We start from the raw sequence: 13,329 nt of genomic DNA on the forward strand, positions 1-13,329 counted from the left end.
TGGTTATGAGCCACCATGTGGTTGCTGGGATTTGAACTCCGGACCTTCGGAAGAGCAGTCGGGTGCTCTTACCCACTGAGCCATCTCACCAGCCCCCAGTGTATTTTAAGTAACCTTTAGCATGATTCCTGAGCACGGGGTCTGTCTGGCTTGGTGCACATACATTCATATTTCTAAGAACCTTTTCCATGGTAATGATTTGAGGAGCTCTACCTACAAACCCCAGATTTACCCGCTTATTCCACCCCGTTTATAGCAGTACTTTTAAACAAAGAAGATCCTTTGATAACACGCAGAGATCGGGTTAGTCAGTGTCCATCTTGTCTGTTTGGTGTGATTGATGATTGCCTGTAGGAGGGAGGCGGGTGCTTTGCTTCATGAGGTGTTCTCTTCACCATCGCTACATTGTTTTCTCCAAATTTGAGTTTTATGAAAATATCGTTTGCTATAAAGCCTGCATGGTGTTGCTGTCCGCCAGCCACACAGCTCTGATGGTGAACTTTTCTTCTTAGGATCCTCTGCACGTCAGTTCTGCCACCCAGAGTCACAGTAAGTGTTCCAAAACCTATGTTTTAGAATATCTGAGTGTCTTGCTTCTTACGCCCATGCTTACACAACATGGCCACCTAAAGATTTCCAGTTTGCATTGGCCAGGATGTCTTCCCATCAGAGTCCTTGTAAATTCTTGGCTCTTGGAGCTCTAGATGTCTAGGCCATGGGACAATTTGAAAATGTGAGAGCTGCTGCCACCGTGAGGAGAGAGTGGGTAACTGCAAGTGCGGTTTAAGAGTAGCTTACCCAGCATTGGTCCCCTGACCCGTTCCTTGTCCCTGTGTGGACACATCAGCAGCTTCCCAGCTGGCACATGGCCTTACTTTTAGTTGCCTTTCGGATACATCAGTACAGTCCTCGGGGATGAATCTCTCTGTGGCACCCCTGTGCTGTGTCCCTGTACTTTCTGTCCTGGATCCGGTTCTGTGAACCTGGCTCTCACCCCTGTTCCTGCTGGCCACCGCACACTGCACACCCAACCTCACGCGGGAGAGACCCAGGGTTTGACCTCCATCTCTCCACATGGGCTCTCCTTCTTCCTGAAGGTCTTCCTGCATTCACGCTGCTGGCAGAATCCCACATGTTCTCTCTGATTCGGCCATTGCAAGCTTTCTGTAATTGGCCTTTGGTCATTACTGGTAGACTGCTCTGGAATCTCAGGACAGTAAATTTACATAATTGCCCCTTGTACTTACCTCAGACTGCCCTGGGTTGTGGATGTTTAGTTTCGTGTCCCTCAGGCACCTTTGCAGACTGGGACAGATGTCTGTATACATATTGGTCTCTACCAGGCTGTCTATAAATAGCAGCTGAGTGAATGAATTAGACTATGGGAAGGACAGGTGTGGGAGAGAGCCTTGCAAACATGGATGGACCCGAGAGTCAAGCCAGGTGGGATTTGAGAACAGAATTGTCATGGAGCACCCTTAAGGGCCTAGTCATCAAGAACAGAAACTGTCCCCTCAGTTATGAGCAGATTGGGTGCCCCCCTCAAGCTCTGTGCTCTGGCTAAAAGTCCATTGCTGCCATTTCCATACAAGCATTCTCTTTCACAAGATCATAAACGCCATCCCGAGAGGCTGCATCAAGTGCAAATGCGCCTGGGTAACTGGAAAAAGCAGACAAGAGGGAACTCAGAGCGAATGGTTGGTTGTATAAACCTGTTTCCATGCTGTTCTGACTGTATCTTCCTCCCCACAGAACAATATGATACGCCTTCAAGAACCCACCCTGATCCCCAGCAAGGAACTTCGTAAGTAAAAAAGGGAAAAGCAACCTTCGTGTATTAAAATTTGATAATATAGCGTTCAAATTTCCCGTGTAAGCCCATTATGTAGGCTGCCCCTCCCTCCCCTGCTCTCAGCTAATGAGTTCATAAAAGGGCTTCACTGTAGAAGGCAGAAATGACCACCAGTAATGGCTGATTCAGGGTTTATGCACTGTAGGAGAATGTGCTGAAGGGGTTTTCTGGAAAGAAAGGTTTTGAGCTATTACTTATGCATTGTCCATGGAAATCCAAAGGCTTTGGCTTTTAAAATTTCAAACTTAAGTAACCCTAGCTCTGGAAATTAAATTTGGGGGGTGTATGGAATGAGGTTTTCTGCCGTTTCCCAGCCCATTTATTGTCAGTGTCCTGGCTACTACCTGCTGTTCTTAGCCAGGTCAGACACCTCCGATGTAGTCAGGGATTTTGGAACACTTGGCCTTCATGTTATAGGTGTTTCACTCAGCATTTTGACCCAATTTGTTTCTTTAAAGTAACCAGTTACTATTTCCTTACTGCTTCCCCTGGAAGTAATTGCTAGGGACAGAGGGAGGCGACCTACTCGGGCTTCTCCCTCCGTGTCTGTGATGTCAGCAGCACAGTGACTGCTTAGATGGATGTTGCAGATGCTCTCAGAGTTCAGAATCCCGCCTCTTTCTTCTGTGTGTCCCCTGTGCCCTAGGAGGCCAGAGGAGGGTGTTAGATCCCCTGGAACTGGAGTTATGGGTGGTTGTGTACCACCCTGTAGGTGCTGGGACTTAAACTCTGGTCCTCTAGAAAAGCTGCCAGTGATCTTATATGCTGAGCCATCGCTCTTCTAGCCTGTTTCTTCTTCTTCTTCTTCTTCTTCTTCTTCTTCTTCTTCTTCTTCTTCTTCTTCTTCTTCTTCTTCTTCTTCTTCTTCTTCTTTGTTCCTTGTGTTTTGGGGGAAGGGCATTGCTAAAACGTGTCAGATGAGTCAGAGAAATTATTACATATCACTGTAGGGGTGATTTTCATTTCAACACAGAAAGATGAACAGTAGCCTAAGAGTTTTGATAGATGAATTTTCATCTTCTGGAGGCTTGGGGGTTGTTTGTTTGTTTTGGTGGTTTTTAAATATTTTTTATTTTTGCTTGAACAGAATGTATTTTAATGTGTACTTGGTGGATGAGGGGTTCTCCTTGTTAGTGTCCTCTCTTTGAAAAAGACAAAACTCACCAAACTTATGTCACTTGGGTTTCCCCATTTCTGTTTTGTGTTGTCATGCCTTCTGGCAGTTTTGAGTCACTAGCTTAGACTATGGAAGAACAACTAGGGCCAAGGACCAATCTCACGGGAGTCTGTGACACTGCCCCAGGCTGCCGTACTCTGTCTGCACTTGTCTCTGATGGTTGGAGATTGGGGATCAGCCTTGGTCATGGAAAAAGGTCTGGGCCATTGCTTTATGGCATCCAGGAGGGCTCACTTGGATCAGCAGAGCAGTGGCACCTAGGGCAGGAAGTGACCGAGTCTGCTTGAGAGTGAAGGAGGAAGGGCTGGCCGGCTGCTGCATCCAAAGCAACCTGAGAGGGAGTGGGCAGGAATCACTTCTCTATCTGTCCATCACACGCAGCTCTGGTGTCCTAGCAACACCATAGCAACCATGGAACTCACAGAAGCCCGAAAGTCCATTGCAAATGTACTTACACCTCCTGATGGAATCCTCTAAATAAAAACTACTCATTCATTTTTGAAACGAGTACCCGTGATGCTCATCAGGGTATGGTAAAATCAGGACCACCGAGGCAGTCAGGTGGGTGTAGGAAGAGTGTGCCAGAGGTGCTGCTGAGGCTGGGTGGATGGATAATAATGCTTGACTCGGTAGTGCTGTGGGGCAATGGGTCCATGGCATTGAGAAGTGCTAAAGTAAAATGTACCCCTTGAACAAAGGCCTTTAGTGGAGATTGAGCGGGTACGGCATTCCAGTCTATTTATGCTATAACACTCTCAACAGTTGGTATGGTAGCTTTCTTAGTGCTAGTGGCTAATTTGATCAGTGACAACCTTGAGTCTCACTAATGTAGCTGAGAATTACAAGGGTTATTTATGCTTTGGTGTGAAAGGGAAGAGCAACCTTTGTCTTGCTATCTCTAGAAGTAACTAATTCTAGAGTGAGGCCCTACTCCCTACCCCTGGGTCTGCAGTTACTCTTGCTTCTGTTTAGTCTTGGGTCCAGAAGCGAGCACAGTGGTAGCCAAATATATGTGTGTGCATATCTTATGCTCTCGTTATTTTCCAGCGAACCCTGGCTGCTGGCAACTGATTAGCTACAGTATCAGTACTGTTTGCCTCCGAGTTCAGGGGAGGATGTGTTTGTTTAGTGGCACTTGGCTGTTGGTCCACTTCCTTCCCAAGATGTAGATCTACAATTGTGGGACAACACACAGAACGTTTCCTCTTCCTAAGGTTGTCGTGTCCCGTGCAGTTCCTTGCCAGGAGCGCAGGGCACTTGGCAGCCCCTCAGGAGGACTGCAGGCCTCAGGCCATCGAAGCTGTAGAGCACACCCCACTGTTCTTGCAGCTTGAGTCCCCATCTCAGGGATGAGCAGTATGGAAGGGTGCTTACCATCATTTATTTATTCATTGCCTCAACCCCTGCCTTGAGTAAAGGAATAAGAGACTGGGACTTCAGGGTTTCCTAGGGTCGGGTGAGTTAATGGTAGCCAGGGGTAGTTGTTTTTGTTGTTGTTAATAACATGAGTATTCAAGTTGTCTCTAGTGCTGGTTTATAAGTACCTTGGTACAGAGGGAGCGCCAGGAGTCATTTACTGTGCTACCGTTTGAATCAGCACAGCTCACCCACATGCCAGCTGGAAGGCTCTGTCCTTCTCCGGCCTTCTGGCACTTCCTTGATTTCTGCTTCTCTGTGATGCGGAGGATGATGCCTTTCTCCTGCTCCTGGAAACTCGCACCCCGAATCCCAACATGCCCCTTAGAATGAGCTCCAGCGATAGAGTTTCCTTGGACCTGTTAATCTAAGTCATAGTAGTCTAAGAAAATTCACTTTTCTCTCCTGCCATTTTATAGAAAGTTAGCTCCTGTATTTGACGGTGTTTGACGTGCATATTCATTGGCAGCTCTACCCAAGAGTGTTGCTGGCAGATAGGTATCATCAAAAAGAGATGCCGTGAGGCTACGTGAGGTGGGGATCCAGTTGTCGAGATGCCGCCCCAGTACTTCAGGGACTCACACTTGTGCTGTCTTGTAGCCGTGGACTGACTTTTGTGGTTGCCCACACTGCTGAGTGTGCTACAGCTGGCTTCTTTGAAAAGGGACATGTTGTGTTCAAGTGATTGAGAACCTGGGGTTATGTTATGTACCATGACCTCGTTACATAGAGAAGGAAGAAAACTAGAGGTTTACAGTGACGGGGCAGTAAGGAGTCCTCTCTCCTCCCTCCTGCTCTACTGTTGCTCTCCTCTCTCCATTCCCTCCTCCCTCCCCTCCTCTTCCTCCCTCTTCCCCTCCCCTTCTCCCCTCTTCCAGCCTTTAGTGGCTTAGGATTTGATTTTTTGTTTATGATATGATCTCTCCTTTCTTCATAATTCGTAGCCTCCCATGGTCTCCCACAGGCAATTGTGGCCCATATTTCTCTGCCCTATTTCCAAAAGGAACCAGAAGCCAGAATTAGTGGGTACTGTAAAGCTATCACCGCAGGATTGGAGACAGTTTGGTCTGCATTATGAGACTGTGTCTCCAAGAGGTAAATGTACCAATGCCAGGCCTTGCTCAGGAGGCAGATGCAGACAGGTCTCAGGGAGTTTAAGGCCAGCCTTCTCTACATAGTGAGAACCTGCCTAAAGACCAGACAGCACACAAAGGAACAAATGTCTGAGTGCATTATAAACTTGGGGAATTCCAGCTTCCTCCACTCCTCACGCCCCCAAGTCATTTGGGAGATGGAGTAATGTTCTGTGTTTTCATACCATGTTTGAACACATAGGGTGTGAACACATGAGTGCATCGACACGCCTACCACCATCAGGACCTAGCAGTTACAGATAACTAAGATGGTACTAAAAATGAAGCCAGAGATGAGCTTATTTTAAATAGTTTTGGGGATCTTGTTTGTTGAGAATTTTGGCAGAGAAATCCTTGAAAAAGCCAGTACTAGGTAATGACAGGAAAGCACGGCTTGCGTCTGTGTCTTCACACAGTAATGTTGAGGTGACTCATGGAAACAAGCCTGCTAGGGCCTGTCTGTCCAGAGGAGCGGAACGCAGAGCATAGTCACACAGAGGCGCCAGGGCTGTCTGTAATGTCTGTGGAAGCTGACTTCACTGGTGCTGGAAATGTGGTCACACTGTGTGCAGCCCAGAGTTACTTTTCTGGAACACTGTCTCCCTTTGAACAGCATAGGTCTTTGGGTTTTTTTTGTTTCTTTGATTGATTGTTTTGAGAATTGTATGCAGTTCAGGCCGGCCTGGAATTTTTAGCCGAGGTGAACCTTCTGATCCTCCTGCCCATGCCTCCATGCATGTTTTATTCTTGATTTCATTTTATCTGGCTGTCTCTCTCTGACTGTCTACCTACTGTGTATATGAATGGTGATAGTGTAGTGGCTAGAAGGCAGCCAGCAGGAGTTGGTCCCCCTACTTGGCAAGCTCTTGCTTTTACCCTCTGAACCATTTCACTGCCCCACGGCACTTCGTTTAAGAGCAGATTTCTCTCTGTAGACCAGACTGGCTTTGAACTCAGATCCTCCTGCCTCAGCCTCCTGAGTACTGGAGTTAAAGGTGTGCACTACCACACCAGGCTTGGCTAACCTTTTATTTCTTTATCAAAGACATTTTATGCACAGATTCAGACCACGGGAAACACGTGGTATGTAAGTGGCACCAGTGTCTTACCTAAGTGATTGGTGTCATTTGACCTTTTCTGCTGGAATTCTTACATTTTAATTTTGTAGAAGGCCCTCAGGCCCCTCTTCAGCAGCGCTCCTTCACCGAGTGCTGTCCCCTTGAGTACCTTTTACCCCAGCAGACAGGTTTTATTATCGACTTCTCATCCTGTACAACTTCCAGAGGGAGAAATCTGTAGAACTTTCACAGTACCTGCTATTTCCGAATGAGCTCAGAACTTCTTGTGTGCCTGGACTTGCCTTAGGAGAGCACATCTGTAGTGGTTAGGTATTATTCAGTACCAAGGGGGCCACATACATGGGATTTTGATTCTCTGCTGTGAGTGGAGGCGTAGTGGGATTACAGGACCATTTGTGGTACAGAAAAGTTAAGGAAGATTAGTTTTGTGCAAGAAACCCGGTAGCTAAGAGACAGTGTTTCTTTATAGGTTTTGTTTTTTGTTTTTTTCCAGGATGGTTAATACTGAATACACTTTACCAACTTTGCCAGGCTTCCCCCAACCTGCAGTGTGTTATATATACCTTATGATTTTCTTTTTCTCCAAAGATAATACCTTTTATCTCTTGCTGTGTCTCCTTGCCAACCCAACCTAGCAGTAAACCTGTTGAGTGACTTTTTATTTTTATTTTTGCATACCATTCTGATGGCCAATGGCCAGGTTCCATGACTGAGGGCTCTGGTTTCTCTAGTCGTGGTAAAATAGGAATTTGGTCTCCACTTGGTAAACATTGAGCAAGATCTTCAACTTATAAGTAGCTAAAATTTTCTATTCTTTCTTCTCTTCTCTCCCTCTCTCCCTCTCTCTCCCTCTCTCCCTCTCCCCCCACCTTTTTGTTTTGTTGGTTTTGGTTTTTTGAGACAGGGTTTCTCTGTCTGGCCCTGACCTCAAACGTGGCGATCCACTTGCCTTTGTGTCATCCTGAGAGCTGGGGTTAAAGGAGTGAGCTACCATGTCCAGCTTCAGTTTTCATTTTTTAAAAAATGTACACAGGAAGATTATTAGCACATGTGCTGGTGAAATAACTGCTTGGTGGAGTTGCCACGTCACATGGTTATTGATAAAAAGCCCAGTTCTATAATTTATCTCCTCTGTGGCCTCCTTCATAGAGCAACAGTAAGAATCCCTGGTCAAAACTCCTGACTGAGGAGGTATTTTGAGATCTACTGAAGGAATTTTAATTTGCTTCCTGGAACATAAGTAATATACAAACAGATTTTTTTTCTCTTTTCCTTACAACTTTGTGTGTGTGTGTGTGTGTGTGTGTGTGTGTGTGTGTGTGTGTTATGCTTGGAGAGAGATGTGAGAGACATTACTGAGCACTCTTGATATTTGGGGATCCCTGGGAAATGTTTAAGATTGGAAGGGTGGGTGCAGTTTAGGAACATTTTTAATATCAGAATTTGTCATAAGCCAATGCCTAGCAATGTGTAGTAATGTAAATTTTAGGAAAAAAGCTGACTTTTTTTCCCCCTACCAAAACCAGTAGTGGTAAAATTGAAATATACTTTCTACAGGGCCATTTGTATTATCAACTAAACTAATGGGAACATTGACATTGATTTGTATCCAAGTGACCAAAAGAGAATGATATTTGGGGGTGGTGGTGGTCTATGACAAACAGTGCTTAATATTAGTAGTGTCCTTTGGACAAAAGTGAAGAGACTGTCTTGAGGGTTTTTGTGTTTGCTTAGCGCTGTTTAAATGCCTCACTTCTATTGGGCAGCATCACGTGGGATAGGTGGTTCACGGTCATTTACTGTCTGTGTATTCCCTTCATCTTCTTGGTGTGTTTGTGTGTGTGTGTGTGTGTGTGTGTGTGTGTGTGTGTGTTTTCCCTGAATAGGGGTTGAGGACATAGTCCTCGGGCAGATTAGAAATGCCTGCCAGAAGTTGTCTGTAGGGTTCCAAACAGGTGTAATTTGGGGCTTTTGCATCGTTAGGAGCTTGGCTGACCTGATTTCAACGTTAAATGTTAAAGCTTGAGTTTCTAGAAAATTGAATTAAGCAAGCAATCAAAACAAGCCTCCAGCTTATCCCTGCGTATACTCCCCCCCCCCCGTGTCTTTAGGCCCATATTCTATAGAGTTAATCATTCTCCTAAATTCTCCACTGTCTGTCCCTTCTCCCCAGCATGCTTGAGGATGACCTACAGCTCAGTGACAGCGAAGACAGCGACACGGAGCAAGTGAGTGTTGAATTGAATGCCCTAAGTGCCTCAGACTATTCCCGTTGCTGTGTTAACCCATGTTTCTGTTCTTTCCTGGAACTTCTCACCCTTCCTGCGAATGTCCAGGCCGCAGAGAAGCCTCCATCCCCACCTGCACCTCCAAGGTACTGTCTGCACATTTCTCCCCAAACTATTGCTTTCCCTCAAAAACCCCATGAGAATAAAGTCTTACTAAGTGCCTTGTAGTCACAGCTGAGAAGTGCCATTTTGGTTATTTTAAAACTTGAGCCAGCTGGTGGGGGGCCACTAACCCTGTTCAAGAGGAAGAACATTGTTTTAGATGTTAAATTCCTTTGAGCCGTGGGGTTGGAGAAGTGACTTGGTAAGGTGCTTCCCTTCCAAGTGTAAGGACTCAACCTTCAGCAAGAGAGCCAGGTATGGCCGCACAGTCAAGGGGTGTGGAGACAAGCGGATTCCATGCCCGCCTGGCCCGCCTCGCCTAGTCCAGGAGAGACCCTGTCCAGAACCAGAGGTTGGTTGAAGAAAACACCGGAATATCAGAATATCAACTTGTGGCCTCCACTGGCCTCCACATGCATTACCATGTACACATGTGCGTGTTCACACTCATGCACACACACACACACACACACACACACACACCGCTGTGCCAGGTGTGATGAGGCATACCTGTGATCCTTGAACCTGGGAGATTGAGGCAGGAAGACAGACAGAAAGTTAGAGGCCAGATGGGGTATGGAGCTTAAATAAGCTTTAAACATAGTCGAGCATTGGCTCTGTGTGACCAGTATTTGAAAAGTCAGACGAAGGAACCCATGCACTTGTGACACTGATAGAAAAGCTTGTCTTCAAAATCAGTAACATTGAATTCTTCCAGGACTTGTTCTCAGTGTTCCTGACTGGTGGGGTTTTTTTTTTGGTGGGGGGAGGCCTAGGGGTGCGAACTACTGCTTTCACCTTCAAATGGAAGAGCAGTGCTCTGTGTTTGGCAAGTAGAAACTGATATAAAAAACTATTTCCCCCAGCACTAGCTACACTGACTTAAGGTAGAAAATGACTGTCTCTCGTCGTCAATGACCCAAGCTCTTCTGCTGCCTTGTAAGGTGGGCAGCGACCCAGAGAGAAGGTCACCAGGAAGAATTTGAGTGTCCAGGAACGATGACATGGTTAAACTAAAGGAAAAATTAATTATACAGCCCATGGATTCCTATACGCAGCCTGTCTATTTATAAACAATCTTGTTAAAATTTTGAGTGGCTCATGTCAAATATGACAAAACTGGTCATAGGTGAGAGCCAAGGGAAGGGCACAAGTGACAGCAGCGGCCGGGAGAGGCACATTCGACAGCAGAGGCCAGGAATAAGCTAGAAGCAAGAGTTTTCTTCACAGCTGACTCTGTGCAGAGGGGAGGTCCTAGGATAGTGCTTGCTCTAAAATGACTCCAGCCAGTGACTTTTATTACATTATCATTCACCATTTAATAAGGGTTTATTTTGTAGGTTTTCTATTATAGGTAGGCTTGGAACTGTTGAAAATTAAAGATTTCTGCTTTAGCTCATACCATTTAGGGCAGCCTTTAAGATTGCGTATGGTTTGGAACTGTATGTCTTCTCCCTGGACTAGAGTTAATGGCCAACCTGTAAAACCTGGACTTGCTCATGGCCTGCTAGTCGTAAAGAATGATCTGTTGTATAATTCCACCAGGAACCATGACTGGGTGCTTTGAGCTCACCCGGTCAACGAACACCCTCTGTCGTCAGTAGCTGTTGGCAGCTGTGTAGTTAGGTCCTATGTAGAGAATATGGGGGAGGGTTGTACACTAGCTTTTCTTTTATGCTTTCTCTTTTGAGTTATCTAGAGTAATATTCTTGAGCCACATAGTAAAAATTGTAGCTTTTGTGGGACATGTAAGCCTCTGCTGTAACTGCTTACCTGTACTACTACAGCAGGAAAGCAACCATGATGCCCTGTGACAACTGCACGCAGTGCTAATAAAACTTAATTTAGGAAACCGGGCAGGCTGTCTAGGCCCTGCCCTGATATTAGGTGTCCTTTGTAGTTCGATGCATCTTTCAGGAGGGAAATACCAAAAGCTCCTTCCTCTCCTGCCATTACCCTGTGACCACGATTCGAACACCTTGACCTCTATCCACTGGATGACAAGCCAGCATCGATGCCTTTACTGTGTAGGAGCAGAAAGATAGGCAGAAGCAATGGGGGATGAAATCCTGTGTGCGTGATCCTCTAACGGTACCCTCCCTTTACTTTGCAGCGCTCCACAGACACTTCCCGAGCCCGTGGCCTCAGCACATTCCAGTAGTGGGGAGTCAGAGAGCAGCGAGTCAGACAGTTCCTCAGACTCTGAGAGTGAGAGCAGTTCCAGCGACAGCGAGGAGGAGGAGGAGAATGAGCCCCCGGAGACCCGGGCTCCCGAGGTACTGCACCCCCGCCAGAATGCTATGCAAGATGACAGGATGCTGGCTTGTCAGAACTGCCCACTGAGCAGTCAGGCGGACCCTGTCAGCAGTGCTCTCCCACTGTTTTTGGAGCTTAGCAGTGGAGCCAGGCAGGCCTGATGGGGTCCTCTCTGTGGCTCCAAGTGCTGCTTCCTAAGAGTGTTTGCACCGTGTTTTCTTTTGAAGAGGAAACTTGTTTTTAGTTGAGCGGTTACCGTATCAGCGTCGATGATAGCTCTTTGAAGATTCAGGAATCTGTAGCTGAAATGAAAGAAGCAGGAGCTAGAAGCAAGGCGGTTCTGCCTTGGAAGCAGTAAAAGTCACGGAGTGCATTGATAGATAGCAAAGTGCCCTGCAGGGGTTGTCCTGCCCTGGGTAGAGTAGGGACAGCTGAGTCTGTTGTCGCCCACAGTTTGGAAATACATAAAGATGAGCAAACAGTGAGACCGGAAGCACTGAGGACGACATTTCCCATCGTGGGCTCCTGTTCCCTGAACTGTCTGAGCCGCATGGAACTCTGGGCTCGTGGAAAGGGAGGGAAGCGCTACCAAATTTTTGGATGAGGCCATCCCTTATAGAGAACCCTGCCTCTGTATTTAAGATTAGAATGCCAGGAAATGAAGCTGACAGCATTACATTTTTCTGTGTCTGTCCCTGCAAGATGGCTGTGTGCCTCGGGGAGGGGGCAGGGTAAGGGCATCGGAGATGGAAGAAACACTGTGCTCCTAGGTGTGACTGTGCCTGGCTGGGCGATCCTTTGTTTTTTGTTCTTTTGAGGATTTTACAGTTCACAGACCTGGGTCAGAATTAAGAGCATTCGAGGAGCCTTATTAGATAGAGTTTAAAAAGCAGGTCTGTGGCTCTCTCAGCTGTCTTGTGGCACCGACTGTATGGAAGTGAGCCTCCTGGATCTGAGGAGGAAGGGTGACGGGCGTGCCGTGCCGTGCCGTGTAGGTCAGCTTTAGGACAGTCACCATACGTCACACCGTTTCTGTGTGGCGTGTTTTCGTTTTGTTTTTGTTATTTTTGGTACTGGGACATGAATGCAGGGCACGCTTAGTATGCACTCTGCCACTGAACTGTGTTCTTAACCCCGTGTTTGATCTTTAGTAAGAAAACCATGCATGCTTGCAAGATGACTCATGGAAAATGTTCCATAAAAGAGTGGAGTCCAGCCAGGCAGTGGTGGCGCACACCCCTAATCCCAGCACTTGGGAGGCAGAGGCAGGTAGATTTCTGAGTTTGAGGCCAGCCTGGTCTACAGAGTGAGTTCCAGGACAGCCAGGGCTATACAGAGAAACCCTGTCTTGAAAATCAAAACAAAACAAACACCAAAAATAAGAAAAAAGAGTGGAGTCCAGTGAGATTTAAGTTTAGCACATTTGGCTGCATAATTGAAATGTATTCATTGTTGGCATGTCTCTTCTTAGGACCTTGGCCCAGTCCCTGCTGCCACTGAGAACACAAAGAAGAAAAATAGTGATTTAGTCTTACCTTTATTGTAAATAAATGTAGTCTTATTGATCAAAAAGTAACTGACATGAAGCTCACTGCTTATAAACCTAGCCCTGATACTCTGAGGCCAGGGGGTAGCCTGGGCTAGGAGTATACCCTACCCCAAAAGGCCCAACCAATCAAAAGTCAGAATAACTGTCCTGATCTCACGTTGCTTTTTAAAAATCCCTGCAGTGAAGAAAGTGTGTCTCTGTGAGGTCAGGGGCCTCTGCTGAGTGAGGCTCGCTCTTGGGAATATCTTGTCTTAGTTTACTTTCATTTTCCCTTAGGTATTTAACTAGTTTTTGTCCCCTTTAGAATGAATATCTCCCCTTTTAGTTGAGGATTACATGAGTTATATAATCAACTGCATACTGGCTTTATTTTATTTTTAATTAGTAATGAATCAGTTTATTGCCTTTTTAAAAAAGATTTATGTATTTATTATATGTAAGTACCCTGTAGCTGTCTTTAGACACTCCAGAAGAGGG

General features: G+C 46.2%; 1 protein-coding gene across 7 annotated transcripts in view; it reads left to right on the forward strand.

Moving 5' to 3' along the window:
- The window catches only part of Aff1 (AF4/FMR2 family member 1), a 161,771-nt gene that overhangs the window by 124,083 nt on the left and 24,359 nt on the right, over positions 1–13,329 (forward strand). For all 7 annotated transcript variants that reach the window (XM_029544935.1, XM_029544938.1, XM_029544937.1 and 4 more), the window contains 5 exons: positions 513–549; positions 1,753–1,804; positions 8,831–8,885; positions 8,994–9,031; positions 11,161–11,323. In XM_029544935.1, coding sequence (XP_029400795.1) covers positions 513–549; positions 1,753–1,804; positions 8,831–8,885; positions 8,994–9,031; positions 11,161–11,323 — 345 coding nt within the window. The remainder of the gene's footprint in view (positions 1–512; positions 550–1,752; positions 1,805–8,830; positions 8,886–8,993; positions 9,032–11,160; positions 11,324–13,329) is intronic.

This window comes from Mus pahari, chromosome 13 (genome assembly GCF_900095145.1).
Source record: "Mus pahari chromosome 13, PAHARI_EIJ_v1.1, whole genome shotgun sequence".
In the NCBI taxonomy this organism is placed as follows: domain Eukaryota; kingdom Metazoa; phylum Chordata; class Mammalia; order Rodentia; family Muridae; genus Mus; species Mus pahari.